The sequence below is a fragment of the Erigeron canadensis genome, chromosome 4 (genome assembly GCF_010389155.1).
Source record: "Erigeron canadensis isolate Cc75 chromosome 4, C_canadensis_v1, whole genome shotgun sequence".
NCBI classification, from domain to species: Eukaryota; Viridiplantae; Streptophyta; class Magnoliopsida; order Asterales; family Asteraceae; genus Erigeron; species Erigeron canadensis.
The window spans coordinates 38872807-38895967 of NC_057764.1; the positions used below are offsets into that span (position 1 = coordinate 38872807).

Consider the following 23161-nt stretch of genomic DNA (forward strand, 5'->3'; position numbering starts at 1 on the left):
AAGTGAAAGTAGGAAAAGAGCTTGACGAGTTAGGGGATAATGTGTTTGTTGGTGGAAAACTCGTTGGAAGTGGGTATATAGTTTCTTAGATTTGTAGATAAACAATCTCCAGAAAAACTGACATTATGACAGGTACTCATCATTTATAAACTGGGAGCTCTGGTGGCCAAGTTTCCCGATACGGGTTTACTTACAAGAATCACAAACAAAACTGAAGGACAAATCGACTATTTCCAGTGATTTTTGTAAGAATTCAATTGATACGAGGATTTTGTGTATTTTTATTCTATGAATGTGTGTTATTGATTTTCGTATTTTGGTTGATGATTAGAATGGGATACAATTGTATGATGTTAACTGGATTTAGTTTTACTGTTATTTATGGGGATTTTGTCCATAATATCATATTTGGAAGGTGAATATACGTTTTTTAAAGATACATGTAACAGGTCAAATATGATATGTTATTGAAAACTGAAAAGCTAAACATAACACAATGTCTAGTTTGCTAGTGAATTCCTGTTGACTACGACTTCACTTGACCCACCCAGATCCTTCTTTCAGACAGATTCTCCTCCTTTCAGGTGGAAATCCTCTCAAGTTGGAAATAACTTGGGGTCAAGTTAAAAAAAAAAAAATCCTCGATCATATGATTAAAATCAAAAGCCAAGATTTAAATTAAAGCTAAGCTGTGAATTTTGACCCTTAATTTTAATTTCTCGTCTCCTTTCACTTCCTCTATGGTACCTATTAATGCAACAAAACAATAGCCAAGTCATTACATATTTACATCTCATAATTGTTAATAAATTTGCTTAGAGTAAAGTTAATATCTTTAACCACCAGATCAATCAAAACGGGTTAAAAGTTTTGCTCTCACAAAAAAATTAAAAAAATAAAATAAAATAAAAATCAATCTGACATGTTGTGTGCGAGACTATCATAGCATGCGGCCTACACACAACGCATGTACAAAGTCCTAAGGCCTTACCCAACCCTAACATTTTTCTCACCTCTTTTTCACTGCCACATCAGTGCCACATCACTTAATTTTCCTTTTCAATATCAGAAAATATCACTACCAACCATACTTTTTGTCTCACTTCTTTCTCAAATTATTTATTATATCCTTCAAAAATAAACAAACTTTTTTATTACCCTAGTATTATTATTGTGGATGAAAACAAAAGTTGGCCCACTTGAGCTCTTTCTCCTGTTTTCTCACAAGGATATAAGAGGAGATTTTCTCCAGAAAATGCTTCAGAAAATGTCATTGCCAATGCATACTTCCAGAAAAAGATGAGAAAATGCTTGAGAATATGAGCGTTGGGAATGGCCTAAGTGAAATACAAGTGATCACAACGAATATTGTAGGTTTGCATCACAATAAAATGCTGACATCACAATACTTAAACTTAACTTGTAGGATTGCATATTTGCATTTTTAATAGATTAATCCGAAAATTTCAAACATTGTGGTTGATTTTCGCAATTAAATGATGGAACTCAACCATACAATTGTTGGTAGAAGCAGACTCACCAGTTGTTGATAAATCTTGTCCAGGGTTCACATTCCCGACAAAAACTTGACTTGCTTCGCCAAGATCCACACGGGGGCGCTTGAGAACAGATCCTCCTACCACTTCAGATTTGGTAATTAATTCATTAACCAACACAATAACACCATAAGAATCGGTAATTTCAATCTGTTGAACTATCAATATGTTGATTGCGGTTAAATTGTATATAAAGAAATCAAATTACTCAAAATGGGTTAGAATGACGCTGCGGGTTTGAGACTAATGTTGGACTATATCCAATGAATACAGTACCAGCGCAAGCCAAGATTGCGTTTGAGTAAGTTAATTCCAGAAATTTTGGTAGCAAATGGTGAAAACCAACAACTAAAAGAGTGGAGTGAATTGTCAGGAGAAGCGGCACTCACTGGTTGAATCTTCAGCAGGGAGCTTGGAAACGGATCCTACTTCCACTTCAGCTTCACCGCCTATTCATAAACAAAACAGAATAATACCATAAGACAAGGTTGTTTCAACCAAATCACCTACGAATAGATTGACCAAAGTTGATTTATGTACCCATTCAAACAGTCCAACAAAGTAAAAGGGTGCACGTGAGACGAAATCCTAAAAGAACATATTTAGACAGAAGAAGATCCCGATGCATGCATTTTCAAGTGAAAGTTCGGGAAACATCAAAATCTAGCTTTCACAGTATGGACAATCGAAGCAGGTTCATGTGTGACTGGTTTTCTTTTGGCTACATTCATATGCAGAAATAAAGCATATAACACATACATACATACATACATACATACATACATACATACATACATACATACATACATACATACATACTAATTAATAATAAACAGAATATAGAATTATCTGCCCATTCACGCAAATCGACGACTGGCGGTTTTGGCAATGGAGATGAATCCCCTTACAACACAGATAAGATATAAGAAAAGAAAAAAGAAAGAAAACATTAACTTTATATATCAAAATATAAGAATGAGGTAATCAATGTAAAGGATGATACCGAGAAGCTTGTGTTTCTTCATCAAACGGATTGCCCTTTTCGCCCGTTTATGAGGGACGACAACTCGTTTCCGGGGACCGTACACGCATGCTATCGGGATACCCATCGACGAGTACCGAACATAAACATTTTCTCCCGCCTGATAATTAGGATCGATCGATCAATCGTTTCATGATTGATTCTTTTATAGGGTTATTACTATTAAGGTTTTGTATATTGTTCGTTTATTATTTCAGTTTCGGTTTGTATGTACGTCTATTTTTTTTCGTTAAAATTTTATTTATTTATAGGTTTTGGATTTTATTTTAGGGATTAGTTTCCTGGAATGTAACTATCTTTGTCCGAATGTCTATAGTAGGAAAAAGCTAAAGTTATGTGTATTGTATGTAAGCAACTTGAAAAAATGTTTATTGTATGTAAGACTACATACGTGGCAACCATATACAGGTGCCACTTGTCAGATTGTAATTGGTTGAAACGAAATTCTTACATACAATAAACATTATTTCAAAGTTGTTTATATACAATACACACAACTTTAGTTATTTCCTACTATAGACATTCATTCAAAGTTTCTTACATTCTAGGGAACTAATCCCTTTATTTTATGTATGAAATTAGTCAAAACCGTAGATTTTTTGTTCAAGTGGTCTCCTATAATTTTTGTCAATTTGTTTAACGTTTTGTTTGATGACACAGCCGGCTCATTATATTTAGGGCCTATCAATCGTTTGAGGCTCTTAAAATTTCTAAGTCCTCAATTTTTTTTTTTTAATAGACTAATGTTTTAACTTTGGGTTAAGTATCTCTATCTCTACTACATTATATAAAACATTTATTCTCTTTACTTTTTTAACTTTTTACACAAGTTAAAATCCCAAAATACCCCTTTCACGTATTCATAATAACTTTAAAATAAATCTCAACCACTCATATTTTTTTCTCTCTTCTCAAATCTCAACCACTCATTTTTTCCTCTCCTCCATAAATTTCTCTAACTAATTCAAAATCTTTTATCATAAAAACTGTAAATCGATAAATTATAAAAATTATATAGGTGTTCTTAAAATTTCATGTTCTTTCATTAGAGATGTCATTTGATATAATTTCGACAAATTTTTAAATCCCAGGATGGATCCCGTACGGCTAAGGCATTTGGCTATCACACTCTATGACTTATCACAAACTATGACTTATCCCTTACCATCTTACCGCCGCAACGCGCAAGTACTTAATCTCGTCATTATATGATTTTCATTGCAGTATCACCTTTATTGGTTTTAGATCAACCTGTATACATTTTTTTATATTAGTAGTTTTACAACATAATTTGAGGGTTTTTTTTTTACTTTATTTTGTTTACATTTAATTAGTATTTTAATGTTAATGAATTAGGTTTTAAAATTGATCTCGTTTAAGACCATTATATACTTGCACTAATACAGGATGCTGAGTCATCCATCAAATCCGATGTTTCATCCTAGTTTAATTGGTGTGTGCCTATTGTAGTTACCTTGGGGGGTATGACATTTGATCAAATTGAGAAAAAGAAAAAGTAACTTCTAATATCGTCTTCAACAGGTTTTGAGTCCCAAAATGAGACATATACAAAAAGAGACATTCTTTAATATACTTAATATAAGTGGCCACACACAGATCTAAATTTGATTCATTATAGACATTATTTCCGTATCATTACTGTCTTGGATTCAAACTTTTATATCTATAATTCCTTATAAAAGGTATTGAAATTAAGTTTAAGCATCTTTTTCATTCTCATACTACCTTTCACATTTACTTTATATTTTACATATCTTATTCCTAACTACTGAAATTACCCTTAAAGAACATTAAACCGACAAAAATAAACCGATATTTGATTCTAATTTAATTAACATTGATCTTTCTATATGGTTTTAAAACAATCAACAAAATCTCATAACATATATTTTTGACACATTATGTAACCAATGTGTTCATCCACTAAAATATTTATAAACTTCCGCCGCAACGCATAGGTACTATGCTCTTTAAATATAGAAGAAAATGATGATGATTACATCAAGGCTATTAACTATCATTTTTAAGTTGATATGTCAACTTAATTTCAAATGTCGTTCTTAAGTTAAGTCTCGTGAAATGAGTTTACATGACAAGTGAACTACGATTAAGGCATATATATGAAACCTGAAGGTGAAGATGAAAAGGTCAATGGTTTCACCCAGGTAAAAGGTGGATAAATGGTCCAATTTTTTTATTTTAAATTTAATGTTTTATTTTGATTTGCTATATTACGATAGGTGAATGGTTAAGTGAAAATAAAAAAAGTGAAAGAAGTAAAACTATAAAACTGTTAAGAAAATATGTGGGTAAAAAAGGTTACTCTAACTTTAGAGAATCTCTATCCCTAATTATGGAGGATAACCCTGTAAAAAAATTCCATTCTAGAAGACACGGTTGGAGCAACTTGTCATCCCCAAAACTCCAACTTTGGAGTAACAGTGTGTTTTGGAGGCAGGAGCCTAAGTAGGTACATAATTGCCTGTATATTTAACCTCGACCGGATATATGGATGCTATATGAGTGGTAAAAATCTGGATTTGGGACTGGTAATATCAAGGTAAAACCCATCCACTATAAGAGTGGATTTAAGTGTCACTATAAGCATCAACAAATGGATCCGCTGATCCAGGATTCAGATTATCGACTACGATTTCACTTGCCCCACCAAGATCCTTGTTTATGACAGATTCTCCTCCTTTCACTTCCTCTATGGTACCTATGATTAATACAACAAAACAATAGCCAAGTCATTACATCTCATCGACTTGTTAATAAATTTGCTTAGAGTAAAGTTGATATCTTTGACCAGTAAGATCAATCAAAACGGGTTAAAAGTTGCTGTCACTAATTAAAAAAAAATTTCAATAGCATGCTGTGTTTGTGACTATTGTAGCATGCGGCCTACACCCAACGCATGTACAAACTCCTAAGTGAAGTACAAGTAATAAGATTGCATATTTGCATTTAACCATGTTAATCCGAACATTTCAAACATTGTGGTTGATTTTCGCAATCAAATGATGGAACTAAACTATGCTATTGTTGGTAGAAGCAGAGCACTCTACCTATAGTTGCTGCTGATGAATCTTGTCCAGGGTTCACATTCCCGACCAAAACTTGACTTGCTTCGCCAAGATCCACACGGGGGCGCTTGAGAACAGGTCCTCCTACCACTTCAGATTTGGTAATTAATTCATTAACCAACACAATAACACCATAAGAATCGGTAATTTCAATCTATTTGACTAGACTTTTGATATGTTGATTGCGGTTAAATTATATCTAAAGAAATAAAATTAGTCAAAACTGGTTAGAATGATGTTGCGGGTTTGAGACTAATGTGGACTTATATCCAATGAATACAGTACCAGTGCAAGCCAAGATTGCGTTTGAGTGACTTAATTTCAGATATTTTTGGTAGCAAATGATGAAAACCAACTACTACAAGAGTACGTGGAGTTAATTGTTAGGAGAAGCGGGACTCACTGGTTGAATCATCTTCAGCAGGGCTCTTGGAAACGGATCCTACTTCCACTTCAGCTTCACCAACTATTAATAAACAAACAGAATAATACCATAAGACAAGGTAGTTTCAACCAAATCACCTACGAATTGAATAGATTTGACCAAAGTTGATTTATCTACCCATTCAAACAGTCCAACAACTTAAAAGGGTGCACCAGAGTCGAATTTATAAAAGAATATATTTAGACAGAAGAAGAACCCGATGCATGAACAAGTGAAAGTTCAGGAAACATCAAATAATAGATAGCATTTACGAATAAGTAGATTTAAACTATACCACATATTTTAACCAGTGTAACTGGTCAAACAGGTTCAAAGTTGCTATCACAAACAATCTTAGAATAACAAATCTGGATTTCATTGACCAAAAGATAATTTTACGATCGGGGCGTGAGAATATAAAAAAACAAACGCTTAACATCCAATGCTAGTGCAAAATCCAAAGTACAAGTGATGATAACATAGTCAACATATATCATATTATCTTTGATATAGGGAATTCTGAGTAGATGTAAGTTGGAGCGTTACGGGTCAACTGACTCTGCTGCAGGTTTGTATGGTTGACCAGGGATTCGGTTGACAACCCAATTAATGTACAAACCCCACTATAAGAGTTTTAAGATGATAGTTGGGAGAAGCATCACTCACCGATTGCTGATGAATCGTACACGGAAATGGATGCTGGTTCCAATTCAACTGTACTGCCTATCATTCATAAACAAACAGAATAATAATACCATAAGACAAGGTATGTAGCGCTATTAAACCAAACATATATTTAAAGAAGAACGGATTTGAATGTTAGCAGCAGCAGAAGCGTGCAACAACACTCACCATCAGCGTCTGTATATATCACTCTAGCTTTCACAGTACGGAAACTCGAAGGTTTATGTGCGACTGGTTTTCTTTTGGCTACATCCATATGCAGAAAAAGCATATAACACATACATACATACATACATACATACATACACGTAATTAATAATAAACAGAAGATGGAATTACCTGCCCATGCACGTAAATCGACGACTCGCGGTTTTGGAAATGGAGGTGAATCCCCTTACAACACAGATAAGATATAAGGGGAAAAAAAGAACATTATTTTTATATATCAAAAAACGAACCGTTGACTTCGGCAACGGTACCCACTCATGGCAAAAGCGCAGGGTATAGAGGCTATGACCTCTGGCCTAGGATTCATGATTATATATATAAAAATTACAAAATATCAAAATTCTTATAGAAAAAGTATATAACAATAATTGCCCTAGGATTGGAGGGTTATGATTATCAAAATATAAGAATGAGGTAAGGATGATACCGATAAGCTTGTGTTCCTTCATCAAACGGCGTGCCCTTCTCGCCTGTTTAGGAGGGACGGGAACTGGTTTCCAGGGACCGTACACGCATGCTATCGGGATACCCGTCGACGAGTACCGAATATAAACATTTTCCTGATTAGGATCCATCAATTGATTCATGATATTATTGATTCTTTTTTACTATTAGGGTTTGTATATATATCGTTCCTTCGTTCGATTATTTTTGTATGTCTATTCTTTTCGTTAAAATTATATTTATTTATAGGTTTTGGATTTTATTTTACGTACGAAATTCATCAAAGCCGTAGACTTTTTGGTCAAATAGTCCTCTATAGTTTTTGTCAATTTGTTTAACGATTTGTATATATGATGATCCAGCCGGCTCATTATATTTAGGGGTTAGCAATTGTTCTAGTCTTTCAAAATTCTAAACCTGTAATTTTTATACTAGATTTATTGTTTGAACTTTGTGCTAAATATAACTCCTTATTATATAATTTTCATTTTTATTGCAGTAATACTGTTATTGGTTTTAGATCAACCTTTATACTCTTTTTATATATTAGTACTTTAACAACATAATTTGAGGTATTTTTTTTTTTACTTTTAATTAATATATTAATGTTAATGAACTAGACCTCAAAATTAATCCAGCTAAAGAACATCGTATACTTGCACTAATATAGGATGTTGAGTCATCCATCAAATATGGTGTTTCATCCTAGTTTAATTGGTGTGTGCCTATTGTACTTACTATCGGGTATGACATTTGTAGGCTAAAGATTTGATCAAATGAGACATATACAAAAAGGAGACATATTCCTTAATATACTTAACAAAGAAAAAAGAATAAATAGAGCAAACATGTAATTACCGGATTGGTTCTTATGTGCTATAGTAGATGCTACACTAATTACATCACACTACTGACATTCATGCTTTGTTGTTATATAAAAAGTGGCCGCACATAGACATAAATTTGATTCATTATAGACATTATTTTCGTATCATGACTGGCTTGGATTCAAACTTTCAATATAGAAAAAAAAAGTGAAGATTACGTCACGGCTATTAACTACGATCATTATTTTTATGTTGATAGGTAGTTATCCTCACAAAGCCGCGGTTTTTGTGGCGGCAACGATGTGGTGGTAGGGGACGGTTGTTGGTGGTAGTGACAACGTCGAGTGATGTTAGATAATTGATGTAAATGGTTAATGTATATATATTAAAGAAAAAAAGCCTGATAGAATTATTTACTCATTAAGGGTATTTTAGTGATTTTCAGCCATGTAACTTTTAACATAGAGACTATTTTCTTTATTATGTACTTCCCCCGTTCCATCGAAAGTGTCATAGTTTGAATTTTCAAAGTCTTTATTTATAAACTTTGACCTCAAATATATTTTTTGTGTTATATAAAAGTTGATGAAAATTATAATAATGAAAACACGTCTAAAACACAATCAATTCATATAACATTATCGAATATTATCTAATATAAATAAAATTATTTAAGGTTAAAGTTGTAAAAGTTAGACTATTTTAATGGGAAGGGAGGAGGGGAGAGTAGTATTTATATAAAAGAAGTATAGATATGTCAACTTAACTTCAAATGTTGTTCTTATGTTAAGTCTTAACTTTGTATAACACGTTGAAATCGCATTTAGTTTACTTATAATCAATTATCTTCAATAGTGTAATGGATTAGTTTGGTTATTCTTCTAGGTATTTTCAATTTTGTATATCAAGCATGTTTTATATTGTTTATCTAACGAATGTAATATACTAATGACATAATAAGATAGTTAACAATGAATGCATGGTCCATTCTAGAAGACACGGTTGGAGCAACTTGTCATCTCCAAAGCTCCAACTTTGGAGTAACAGTGTGTTTTGGAGGTAGGAGATAGCCTAAGTAGGTACATAATTGCCTGTATCTGTAACCTCGACTATAAATGGATGCTATATGAGTGGTAAAAATCTGGATTTGGGACTAGTAATCAAGGTAAAACCCATCCACTATACGAGTGGATCTAAGTGTCACTAGATGCATCAACAAATGAATCCGCTGATCCGGGATTCAGATTATCGACTACCATTTCACTTGCCCCACCAAGATCCTTGTTTAGGACAGATCCCCCTCCTTTCACTTCCTCTATGGTACCTATTATTAATACAACAAAACAATAGCCAAGTCATTACATCTCATCCACTTGTAATAAAATGCTTAGAGTAAAGTTTATATCTTTAACCAGTAAGATCAATCAAAACGGGTTAAAAGTTGCTCTCCCTAACAAAAAAAAAAAAATTCAATGGCATGTTGCGTGCGAGACTATCGTAGCATGCGGCCTACACCCAACGCATGTACAAAGTCGTAAGTGAAGTACAAGTAGTAAGATTGCATATTTGCATTTAACCATGTTAATCCGAACATTTCAAACATTGTGGTTGATTTTCGCAATCAAATAATGGAATGGAACTCGACCATACAATTGTTGCTAGAAGCAGCACTCACCAGTTGCTGATGAATCTTGTCCAGGGTTCAAATTCTCGTCCAAAACTTGACTTGCCTCGCCAAGATCCACACAGGGGCGCTTGGTAACCAATTCATTAACCAACACAATCACATCATTAGAATCGGTAATCTCAATCTGTTGAACACTTGAACTATCAATATGTTGATTGGGGTTAAATTGTATCTTTAAGAAATCAAAATAGTCAAAATGGGTTAGAATGACGCAGAGGTTTGAGACTGGTGTGGTCAATATCCAATGAATACAGTGTTAGTGGAAGCCAAAATTGTGTTTGAGTGAGTTAATTTCAGTTAATTTTGGTAGCAAATGGTGAAAACCAACCACACTCACTGGTTGCAGATGAATCTGCAACAGAGCAGTTAGAAACAGATCCATCCACTTCGTCTTCAGCTTCATCGTCTGTTAATAAACAAACAGAATAACGCGACAAAGTTGCTTTAACCAAATCATCTATGAATAGGTAGACCAAAGTTGATTTATGCACCCTTTCGAATGGGCTAGCAGGTCATTATATTAAACATAATCAAAATGCAGCTTACAATTACTAAAGTAGATCCAAAACTGCCTAATTCTATGGATACATTATTATTTTTTATCTAAAACTTAAAACCTACCTGAAGAAAGAGAAGAAAGATGGACGAAAGCAAAAAGTATGAGTCTCCTGGTTGTGATTCAATTTCTTGATTTCTCTCTTGAGAAAAGAAAAAAACCTAACAATTGCTTCAAAATCAAATCAAAATGGATTCATGGATGAAATTATAGGCATATAGGGAAACAAAAAATTAAATTATGTAGCAAAGAATTTTCAAATATCAAACTTCAGGATTTTTGAGTCATCATCATTCATGGAAGCCGATATTCTGACACATTCTATAAAATCTTTTTTCTATTTTCTATGAGATCTTCATGCCTAAGCCAACCATTCAAAATGCATTTCAGTAAAGAAAAGACAAGATTGCCATTAGGGTTTCAGTAGAGAAAAGACAAGATTGCCATAAGGGTACATTAATTCAGTATTCAATACACAATATGAGGCTATAATAGACAAAAGCTTAGTGTCGTACAAAAGCCAAAGTAGCGTAAAAGTGAATTTAAAATGCTGACATTACAATACTTAAACTTAACTAGATTAAGGACTAGTAATCAAGGTGACACCCATCCACTAAAAAAGTGGATTTAAGTGTCACTAGAAGCATCAACAACTGGATCTGCTCCAGGGTTCAGATTATTCAAACGATTTCACTTGACCCTCCAAGATCCTTGTTTATAACAGATCCGCTTTTCACTTCCTCTATGGTACCTATAAATGCGACACAACAAGAGCCAAGTTATTACAACTCATCTACTTGTTAATAAATATGCTAAACTTAATATCTTTAACCAGTAAGATCAATCAAAATGGGTTGAAGGTTGCTCTCACAAATACAAACTTAAATAGCATTCTGTGGGTGAGACTATCATTGCATGCGGCCTACATCCAACGCATGTACAAAGTCCTAAGTATAGCATAAGTGATCACAAAGTAGTACGATTGCATATTGCATTTAACCAAACTAATCCAAACATTTCAAACATTGTGGTTGGGCAATCAAATGATGGAACTCAACCATACGATTGCTGGAAGAAGCAGCAGTCACCAGTTGCTGATGAATCTTGTCCAGGGTTCAGATTCCCGACCAAAACTTGACTTGCTTCGCCAAGATCCACACGGGGGCGCTTGAGAACAGATCCGCCTACCACTTCAGATTTGGTAATTCATTCATTAACCAACACAATAAGTCAATAACACCATAAGAATTGGTAATTTCAATCTGTTGAACTATCAATATGTTGATTGCAGTAAAATTGTATCTCAAGAAATCAAATTAGTCAAAACGGGTTAAAATGACGCTGCGGGTTTGAGACCAATGTGGACTATATCCAATGAATACAGTGCCAGTGCAAGCCAAGATTGCGTTTAAGTGAGTTAATATCAGACATTTTTGGTAGCAAATGGTGAAAACCAACTACTATAAAGAGTGGAGTTAACTGTTAGGAGAAGCGGTACTCACTGGTTGAATCTTCAGCAGGGCGCTTGGAAACGGATCCTACTTCCTCTTCATCATCACCGTCTATTAATAAACAAACAGAACAATACCATAAGACAAGGTAGTTTCAACCAAATCACCTACGAACAGATTGACCAAAGTTGATTAATGTACCCATTCAGACGGTCCAACAAGTTAAAAGGGTGCACCCGAGACGAACTTATAAAAGAATACACTTACGATTTAGATAGAAGAAGAACCCGATGCATGAGCAAGTGAAAGTTCGAGAGACATCAAATAATAGATAGCATTTATGCTACCTACGAATAAGTGGATTTAAACTATACCACATATTTTAACCAGTCTAACTGGTCAAACGGTTTCAAAGTTGCTATCACAAACAATCTTAGAATAACAAATCTCGATTTAAGATAATTTTACGATCAGGGTGTGAGAATATAAAAAACAAACGCTTAACATCCAATGCTTGTGCAAAATCCAAAGTGAAGTACAAGTGATGATGACATAGTCAAGACATTTCATAATATCTTGATGTAAGGAATTCAAATATGAGTAATCTGAGTAGATATAAGTTGGTCCGATAACTAGCAATACGGGTTAAAGCAGCATCTAGGGTTTGAGATTTTAGTTAGCTTGGGGTCAATAGCCAAGGCATGTATAGCAAGTCAAAAAGAACAAACAGATCTTCCAGATAATAATAGTTGGGAAGTTGGAAGTATGCAGAAGATTAAATCATCAGGACCATCGAAGAGAAGAAAAATAAGTATAAAGTTCGTCAGGCTAGAGGTTTCCAACTCAAAGTAATATCAAGCATTAACTAGAAGTATGATTGAATTTTAAGTTGTTTAAGATATGGACATCTGCCCGTGGTATTCATTTTCCCAAGGTTTGTTTAAATCCCTTCAATTTATAAGTATGACTAGTCTGCAGGGTTTGTATGGTTGACCAGGGATTCGGTTGACAACCGAATGAATGTACAAACCCCAGTATAAGAGTTTAAGTTAATTGTTGGGAGAAGCAGACTCACCGGTTGGCGCTGACTCTGCATCGAAGTACATGGTAATAGATGATGGTTCCAATTCAACTTTATTTCCTATCAATGAACAAGCAGAATAATAGCATAAGACAAGGTGGCGCTAATGAACCAAACATATTTCAAGAAGAACGGATTTATATGTTAGCAGGTGCAACAACACTCACCATCAGGATCTGTATACATCACTCTAGCTTTCACAGTACGGACCATCAAAGGTTTACGTCTACGTGTGACTGGTTTTCTTTTGGCTACATCCATATGCAGAAAATCAAATAAGACATACATACATACATACAAGAAAATTACTCGTACATGACAATTAATAATAGATAGAAGATGGAATTACCTAGCGCTGGACGTACACCGAAGGCAGGCGGTTTTGGAAGTGGCGGTAAATCCCCTTACAACACAGATAAGTAACAAGAAGAAAAAAAAAAGAACATTGTTTTCATATATCAAAAACCGAACCGGCAACAAAAGCACAGGGTATGGGTAAAGAGGCTATCACCTCCGGCCTAGGGCTTTAAGCCGAAGAGAGAAGACCGAAATCTCTATCTCGGATCTAGATCCCTATTGACAGAGAGACGCTCAAAGTTTTTTTTTATAGAAACAAATATCAAATTATGATGTAAAAATAAACATTACAAAATATCAAATTATGATAATTTTCAAAATATAAGAATGAGGTATTGGATTTATCTAATGTGCGGAATTCGTCAAAGACAAAGAGTTTTTGTCACAAATGGTCCTCTATAGTTTTTGGCAAATTGTTTAACATTGTTTGCTAGTTGATCTCTTTCTTGTGATTCAGGAAAGGGCTACCATTGTATACTTGCACTAATAGAGGATGCTGAGTCATTCATCAAATCCGGTGTTTCATCCTACTTTAATTGATGTGAGCCTATTATAGTTTGGACTATCTTTTTGCAATAACAAATAGACCAATGTATTTCGTTCTAGTATGCGGTCCCGATCCATGCCGTTGGTTGGCTGCTTGGTCCACCTTTATGTGTTTACCCATGTTTGTAGCTAGGCTTGTAGCAATACATATAGTAGTGTTTTTTTTTGTAGGTATTGTCAAATACATGCAATAGCAAGGATATCACGACTTAGGTGATGCAATTCTTCTATGCTCCAAGTTAGCCTTACACTTACAGCATTTGAACGAGGAGAAAAAGATATACTAGTAAATATGCTCAAACTCTTATTTCGTTAAATTCCTTCCAGAATAGCAATTCTGTCCTTTCTTATGGAGAAAAAAATGCTTGCGTATGTATCTTAGTGGATACATATATTTCGTGTTAAGACTTGATACATGACATTGAAGCTGATCAATCTGGTGTCGAAGGTTCTAAATGATAGAGCTGAATAAGTGAGCTTTTTTTCCTCGACAGCCAAAATTTATATTACATAATGAGCTAACGGAACATTAGCTCAAAAAAAAAAACCTAATATAGGTAAAAAAAAAAAAAAAAAATTAACATAACTACCCAACAAAGAGAGGATATGCTTGGTAAATTGGTATACAAAAGGATTAAAAGTCCCCAATTTAACAATACCAAGGAAATCCTATTCAATGTTACTTAAAAAATAAACCAAAAGCAATATAGTCAGCTAAGGCCGTGTTTGGTTCGCAGAATGTTTTTGGATGGAATGAAATTTGATGGAATAGAATCTGATGGAATTGAATTTGATGGAATTGAATTTAATTCCTGTTTGGTATGCAAATTTATTCAAAGAATCATAATACGCATTTTATGAATTGACATAACTAGCCTTCTTATTAAAAAATTAAAAAATCAACCTACCTAACCCAACTCTACTTTTATGACCATTTTCTGCTTTTCATCGAGACATCTATCATTCATTTCCTTCATTTTTCTTTTCTGTCTTTTTTTTCCCCGTCCATCTATATAGCAACAAAGAATTAAATCATATGATAAATCACCAACACTGATCTAAGATCTGGTACTTTCTCTCAATTTCCATCGTACCCACATCGTACCCATATCAGTCAATGGAGGTTAGCCGCAAAACCCTTTTGTTTCTTTCTCTTCTCGCCGGAGCAACATTGATTACATATGGTAGTGGTGGTTGTAGATGGAGGTTAACCGGAGGTAACATATTACTTCAACTTTTGGCAACATGAAGGTTACAGATGAACAATGAGTTAAAAGTTTTGTGATGAGTGTATGTTGTGTTTGATAAAGGTGGGTATTATTGTCTTTTGGAGATAAAAGGTATGATGGAATGACATTCAATCAATACCTCCTAAGGAATGTCAATTCTGTATTTGAAGGAATCTTCACTTTCTATGGAATCTGATTTATCTTAATTTTGTCTACCAAACATGCCTAAGGAATGGAATTGAATCCCATCAAATTCCTTCAAAATCCACAAACCAAACGCGCCCTAATAGTCCATCCATCCATCCCAAAGTTGTTGACAACGATACGTCATAAAATATTGTAGATGCAGTTTTTGTTTAGTATTAACTCAGATTTATAATACCTGATATACTTTGATGAAATATTAAGAACTTGATTGTTATTATCTACTAATTTTTAAAAAGTCATTTTTTCAAACAACCTAAGGTCCTGAACCAAAGAAGTGGAAAATGATTTTAAGACAAAATAAGTTAGAAAAAGCCTGTTTGGAGGAATGGCTTTCCAAAACTAGCTTATAAAACCCCAAATGCTTAGGTCCAAATATTCCAAAACATCTAGATGGCTTATCTTGTGGAATATAAGCCGCAAATGCAATAAGCATTTATAAATAAGCTAGGGCAAACATCAAGATGGCTTAACTTATCACTTACGCACCTCAAATGGCATACATACCATTATATATTCCTTTCTCAGTCGTGTGTAACCTAAGTTAACTCCCCAACATGATATAGCCAATATTCTCGAATCGATTCTTCATATTGTTCGCTTATGATATAATCTGCTTCATACTGTTTCTCTTTGTCAATTTGTTTAACTTTTCGTTTGCTAGTTGATCTCTCTTTTGTCTGCCTCTTGTACTTACTAATGAGTATGGCATTTGTCTTAGAGTAAAGATAGATCAAACTAATCCCTAGTGGTACTTTAAACTAGATAAAATTGGGTTTTCGATCGCCACGACGCCAGATCAAGTTTTAATGTCGTAAAACTATCTTTAACCATCTTCATTTCTCATATCTCCATATATGTAGAAATAACATCATCATCTATTCATCTTTATGGAATATTTTTCTTCCAGAAACTTTTATCACCAACCATATATTCCAAAAACCATTCTCCAAAACCTTGGCTTATTTTACTAACAATGCTTCTTCCAGAAAAATTCATCTACAACCATATATTGTATTCAAAAACTGCTCTAAAAATTTCTCCATGGTTGAAGAGTGAAGACATGGTTGGAACAACTTGTCATCTACAAAACTTCTGTCAAGTCAAGTAATACAAATTTTGGTGCTTTATTTCTCCGGTTCTCTACTTGATTTACGGATGGATACATAAGATCATAAGTGTGTTTTTTTTTTTTTTTGATAATCAGTTTTTATGGTTTATTGCTTCATCTTAAGCGTTTTGATAGTAACAAATTAAGTCTTGTGTAGAATAGGGTGTCAACACTAGTCTTATTTTTATTGATGTGTCATTTTGATTTTTGATGTTAATCGGGAATCCAATCTTACACATATAACTATGTGTTTCTTTAAATATAGGCAGTAAACATCATAACAAAGCCTGGAACCCGGAACAGCTAGAATTTACGCTATGTGTTCTCGTACCATTGAGTTTCCACATCTAAATCGCTGCTACTACTTTGGGCCACTAGTCTTTGAAGGGCCAGCTCGTTCCACCATAACATCATACAATTGTTTCCCATTCTAATCATCAACCAAAAACACGAATATTAAAAGATGCACATTCATAGAAAAAAAATGCAAAAGTTTTTGTACTAATTGAGTACTTACAAAAATCACTGGGAAAAAATGGACTTGTCCTTCAGGTTTTGTTTGTGATTCTTTGAAGTAGACCAGTATCGGGAAACTTGGCCACCAGAGCTCCCAGTTTACGAATGATGAGTACCTGTCATGATGTCAGTTTTTATGGCGATTGTTAATTTACAAATCTAAGAAAATATATACTCACTTCCAACGATTTTTGCCACCAACAAACACATTTTCGCCTGAATCGTCAAGCTCTTTTCCCACTTTCACTTCCTTCAGTTGTAAAATGAAAAGAAATTAAAGATTTACCTTTCCATGTATAGATATGTAAGTATATATATATATATGTCTCTGGTTTTTCATGAAGTTATTCGGGCTCACAACTTCACAATATAGTTATACTGTAAAGGATGTACATGCATGTATGTAACTTTATTTTCTGCAAACAAAAATGACCCAAAAAGTTTCGTTATATGTGTTACTAATAGAAGTAAAAAGGGACTAGGGCACAAACCAGAGCTTCATCGTCAAAGACAAACCTCACTCTAGTTGTCTGTATAAGAATGATAAAAACAAACTGTTAAGCCTATCAATTCAAAAACTTCATAAGCTATGTACAAACTAATAGAGCGTCTCAAGAAAATTAATTTATCTAAAGTTAAAGAAAATTCATCCCCCATGAATATCAAATAGAACTAATCTGTCAATTGTAAGCCCATCCGTCGGATCTTATGGTGACAATAAGTAATCTTTACGTTCCTAAAAGGATGCACAATATTATAAGTAATAGCAGAAAATGCAAGTCGCAGTCACCTGAAAAAGTAGAAGTAAACCAAGAAGACCGACAGGAGCAGCTGCTATTAGATTATCTCCATAGACTAAACCACCAGCTACACCTGTTACATCGATGTTTTAAGACAAACTATCAGATTCAGAACTTACTGAAAGTGTTTAAGGAAATGAAGATGAAAGAGTAAATAACATGACAATATCATAGTATTTTCTGATTATTACAAATAACATTATGCAAAGTTGTCAAATAAAAAGATTACGGAATCAGTACAAACCAAGAAAAACAATCGGTATTCGGTAATCTGGATCTGGGACAACAGTTTCTCTCTTGATTACTTTGGCCTTCTTCTTACCAATTGAAAACTATAAAATACAGCAAAAAGAAACACACTGAAGTTATTATAAACATCAAAAACCAAAAATTCATCTGAGTTTGTCAAGAAGACAAACATTTGGCATCATTTAATCTTTCATCACAAACAAAAATATTAGTAAAAAATCAATTATATGTACAATTCCATGTGTGTATACATATGATACACAAAGATTGATAACCGGCCCATCATCACCCACACCAACTAGTCCCACTGCCAACATGAAAAAAGGATAAATTGTTTAACACTATGATAGATGACATGAGGCGGGATTTGAACCCCTAACCTCCCGCTTGGCCGCTTTTATGCCACATGTCCTCTACCACTAGGCTACCATCGTTGTCGCCTGGACTACATGTCTACATGTAGGGCCCCAACCACAAAAAAAAAATAAACCCCTAAAAAAGCCCAACTGATATTTCTTTTCCCTCAATATCTAAAGCTTATGATGAAGCTTTTTGACAATTCACAGTTTCACTCACACAGGTAAACATATTTCGTTACACTTTTTTTACACAATTCACACACAGGTTCTTCGGTTTGTAAAAAAAAAAAGGTCTACATACGATAAGACAAAAGAACAAGCATCTTACCAATGAAGTGATTGTATTGCTACTTCTGGTGCAAGTATAAGCAGCAGCATTATTATTTCTTTTAGTAAACCAACACTCAGGAAACAAATTGCCACAAAAGGAGCTCTGAAATTTCCTCACATTGCTACCTGATTACATAAATCAACTAACATTTTATGAATTACAATGCCATCCATAATTTTATGAATTACAAACACAACAACGATACCCAATCTCTTTGGAGTTGCAGGATAAGGGGATACCTAGAGAAACTGCTTCCAAAAGTTATTTACAAACATACATTTGCTCAACATAAAAATAGAAAAATCAAGATTTATGAATATAATACCAAATTCTTTAAAATTTTCAAAATTTCAAGTTCATGGTGTAATATCTGAATCTTATGGTGCGTAATTTAAAGAACCCAAGTTGAGTTTGAGCCTAAAGATACTTACTTTGGATGGAAAGACATCTTGCAGACAATAACAGTGTGCTCTCCATTCTTATATATTGAAATTATTATTGTGTGTTTCTATTTTGAACAACAGAGCTAAAAACACAAGATTGTGTTATGTGGAAATGGGTGGATGATGGGTTGAGCTTGGGGGGTTGGGTTTAACTCAATTGACAAAACTAACCTTTGGGCTTTTGGATTTTTGGTGATCGATATTGAATTTGTTGACTTTTTATGGGTCTTAAAAATTCTTTTGTTTTTCTTTATGGTATATTAAGAATTTTACAATCACTTAGAAAATGCACACAAATATTTGATCATTCGTTGGACCTGTGCATCTATGCGATTTGTGCATCGTTTAGTGGCTTAGTGCCGACAAAGGATACATGCATCTACATAATTTTGTTAACAGAAAATTTGAAGATATATATATATATATGATAAGAAAATCATCTGTAATGTAAATTATTAAATAAACATGTTTGAATCATTTGGATTTGAAGGGGCAACGCATGTTATAGGTGTTTTATATTAATTAGTCTTAATACTTCTATGATATACGATACTTATATAATTAATAGTTCTAATACCCGTACGATGTACAGTAGCTTTATCGATTGTATCATATGGAAATTCGAATATGCATCATACATGATTCGTGAGTATAAAATAAATTGTGGTTAAAGTAAACCGATGATCGAAAACGATAATGATAAATATAGTATATGTTTATTAGAGTTTTGGATTTAGCTTAAATTTTTAAAATCATATCCAAATCGGAACTTGTAAGCATAATGGATGACGTCAAATAACCTTGTGATTTCGAATCGTAAACTCAAATTTTTAAAATATTAATGTTAATTTATTATAAGTAATATAAATAAAAGAGTTAAAAAACTTTAAAAAAAAAAAAAAACAAAACAATTTATTAATGAGATAATATGTAGCATACATATTGAGTTAGAAGATATACCTTTATGAATTGATGAATACATGTAGATTGATATTCAATGTTATGGATATCTTTACATTTAGTCTACATAAATGATTAGATACTGAATCATCATTCATCAATGACGAAACTTTAAACTTTTTCTTTATTTTAGTTCCGACGATAGAATGAAACTAAACTAAACAAATTCCGTATGTTTGATTGCGAACCAAGAAAATCCCATTGTTTAGTTTTTGCGACCAGGATAACAAAACTAAGTTTTGGTTTCCCTAGTTTTCTGTTTTGTTTTAGATGGTGGAGCTAACAAAATCAAAAGGATTATTATATTTATGTATTTAAGAGATTTTATTGTGAAAGAATAACTAAATTTTTATTTTAATTCGTAACATTATAATAGGAATACAATTATTAAATATTTGAAAGACATATATTAGATATTGTCTTTTGATAAATATTACTTAGTTAAAAATTAGGAAACCTTAAATTATAGTTTTAATGGGACACATGTCGTTCAAAGAAAACGGCATGTGTCATATAAAGAATACTTCTATTCTGTTTTAGTATATTGGTAGATTAGCCCCAATGTCTGTCTGATATACGATACCTATATAGATTGTATCATAAGAAAATTCGCCTGCATGATTCGTGAGTATGAAATAAATTGTGGTTACAATAAATTGATGATCGAAGCTAAATTATACTCCATCCGTCTCACTAAATGTGTCCACTTTCAAACTTTCAAAGTCAAACTTTACGAATTTTGACCATAAATATTTTTATGTGTGTTATATAATAGTTGATAAAAGTTATACCAATGAAACATACATCTAAAACACAATCTATTGATATAATTTTTATCAAATATTATACATCACAAACAAAAATATTTATGGTTCATAAAATTTGACTTTGAAAATTTAAAAGTGGACAAGTTTGGTGGGACGGGGGAGTAATAAACAGTAATGGTAAATTTAATATATGTTTAGTTAGAATTTTGGATTTACGTTAAATTTGTAGACACACATCAAAAATGGCAGTGGTGGGTCTTGAAAGTTTTAACCGTAGGGGTCAAAAAAAAAAATTTTGGCCAACTTTGTATCCGAGTATTATATTAGGGCCATGTTTACTAATTTGGGGTCGGGTCAAATAAAAATAATACTAATAATCAAAGTTTTCCATTCAAATTACCAATACATAGTTTCTACCAAACAAAAAACTACATATACTTATGAAAATACCAAGACAAAAGGAGTGTACTAAGCACTGGAGTTACAAGTCTGTGTTACGATCTTTAAGCTCTTTAAACAAATTTACTATCCAACTCATGTATTTGTATATCCAATGTGGCTGTAAACAAATCTACTAGGTAGTAATGTTCAATGTGACATGAAGATATTTTTACGAGGTCGAAATCGAATAGATGTATATGGAGCTTTCATATCCGGCATCTCTACTTGATGCTTGTTACATAAAAAGGTCACTTCGTCAAGTAAAGAATCAAACTCACTGTTTCTGTAATTATTTAGATTCATCTTAGTTATTGAAACAAAAAAAAAAAGACAAAGACAAAGCCTAAAACATAAAATTATTAATGGGCTAAGTGAACCTTATGGTATAAAAACTGAAAAAGTAGAGTTTATTGGACTATTATCAAAAAAAATTTTAAAAATAATCCCTGGGGGCGACTTAATATACATAAATTTTTACGAACGAAATACGGGTATACTAGCACTACTAATCGAAAAAACGACGGTGGCCCGGGCCCGAAAGAACCGCCCTTGAAAATTGGAACTTGGAAGCATAGTGGATGATGACAAATAGCCTTGTACTTTCGGATCGTAAATTCAAAGTTGTTGAAGTGGTATTGAATATGTTTACTGAACTTAGTATTGGTTATTGGAGAAGTAAAAGAAGCCGGAATTGCTTGATCATCTAGCGAGAATAGATATGTAAATTAAGTGGTAGGAGGGGATTGAGTGTCAAAATCAAACATGTGTGTGGTTTAGAAGTATGCACTGTTAGTATTTGAGAACGATATTTCTTAAGTGGCTCATGAACATGAGGCGGCCTGTCGCAAGAAGATCAAGCTAACGGCTGGTTAGGTAACGGCTCAACATCCTTGGAGTTTCGATCAAACTTTGTACGGAAAAAGTGTTTGGCCGAGAAGTGGGGCCACGCGCGTGGTGGAATTAAAATAAGTTGTTTTGATTAAAATGGAAAACCTTCGTCTTAAAGCTACAAATTATCATAAATGTTCTTTTTGATCAGAACGTATATCTATAACTTTTAAGTACTATTATTTAGGCAACTTAATTCTTCTAACTTAATGTGTTTTCATGTTTATTAGGACCTTGGGTGCTACTTGTTGATGAAGCAGGGACTAAAGCTAGATTTCTAAGAAGATAAAGGTTGGACTACTGAAGAACAAAGATGAAGAACAAAGGGTGCTTTGTGTAACATTGTGGTCACATGATCTTAGTATGTTTGAACCTTCTTTGAAACCCTCTGATTCTGTTTTCCTTGAAAATAGTTTAAACACCAATCACTCAATACCCAATGATGAAGGGAGAGTTCAATTAGATGCATTAAATGGTGATGGCAGTGGTGATGTTCACTTTGGTAGTCCCTTGACTACTAGTGACATAGATGGTTTTTCTGGTGACACATCTATGCATACTAGGAACCATGCTCCTTCTGCAACACCTATTAATGAAATTGTTAATACTTCTGAGGGAAACTCTCTAAATTCTCAACACATTTCTACCACTCAAACTCATATGGATGATCAACCTATCACTGTTGGACCTAGAAGGTCCAACAGAACCACTAGAACTCCCAAGAACTTAAGTGATTATGTGCTTAACAATAAAACCAAACACTCTATTGCTAACTTTGTGTGCTACTCTAAGCTAAATCCTGAAATTAGTTGCTTTGTTACTAATTTGAACAAATTGCATGAACCTACTTCATATAATGAGGCTTGTAAGGAT

At 33.5% G+C, this 23161-nt stretch overlaps 2 protein-coding genes across 2 annotated transcripts; both read right to left on the bottom strand.

Annotated features, from left to right (window-relative positions):
- Positions 1 to 11020: 11020 nt before the first annotated feature.
- Positions 11021 to 13307, bottom strand: LOC122594896. Its single transcript, XM_043767191.1, has 5 exons — positions 13255 to 13307; positions 13082 to 13147; positions 12058 to 12117; positions 11644 to 11745; positions 11021 to 11306 (listed from the first exon to the last, which is right to left on the bottom strand). The coding sequence occupies exons 1-5, from the start codon at positions 13298 to 13300 to the stop codon at positions 11236 to 11238; spliced, it is 345 nt and encodes a 114-aa protein (XP_043623126.1). The 5' UTR covers positions 13301 to 13307; the 3' UTR covers positions 11021 to 11235.
- A 3393-nt stretch (positions 13308 to 16700) lies between these two features.
- On the bottom strand, positions 16701 to 19354 carry LOC122596381. Its single transcript, XM_043768947.1, has 8 exons — positions 19221 to 19354; positions 18787 to 18914; positions 18095 to 18182; positions 17841 to 17923; positions 17542 to 17580; positions 17230 to 17300; positions 17052 to 17166; positions 16701 to 16964 (listed from the first exon to the last, which is right to left on the bottom strand). Exons 1-8 carry the CDS (start codon positions 19264 to 19266, stop codon positions 16896 to 16898), a joined length of 639 nt encoding a protein of 212 aa, XP_043624882.1. The 5' UTR covers positions 19267 to 19354; the 3' UTR covers positions 16701 to 16895.
- Positions 19355 to 23161: the final 3807 nt, after the last annotated feature.

Coding starts and splice junctions, on each gene's coding strand:
- LOC122594896 (XM_043767191.1), bottom strand. CDS start 13,300: ATGGTCCGTACTGTGAAAGCTAGAGTGATGTATACAGATCCTGATG. Junction 13,148..13,254: donor GATGTATACAGATCCTGATG/GTGAGTGTTGTT, acceptor GTTCATTGATAG/GAAATAAAGTTGAATTGGAA. Junction 11,307..11,643: donor ACAAGATTCATCAGCAACTG/GTGACTGCTGCT, acceptor TCGCATTTATAG/GTACCATAGAGGAAGTGAAA.
- LOC122596381 (XM_043768947.1), bottom strand. CDS start 19,266: ATGGAGAGCACACTGTTATTGTCTGCAAGATGTCTTTCCATCCAAA. Junction 17,924..18,094: donor AATACCGATTGTTTTTCTTG/GTTTGTACTGAT, acceptor TCGATGTAACAG/GTGTAGCTGGTGGTTTAGTC. Junction 16,965..17,051: donor ATTTTTTCCCAGTGATTTTT/GTAAGTACTCAA, acceptor GTTGATGATTAG/AATGGGAAACAATTGTATGA.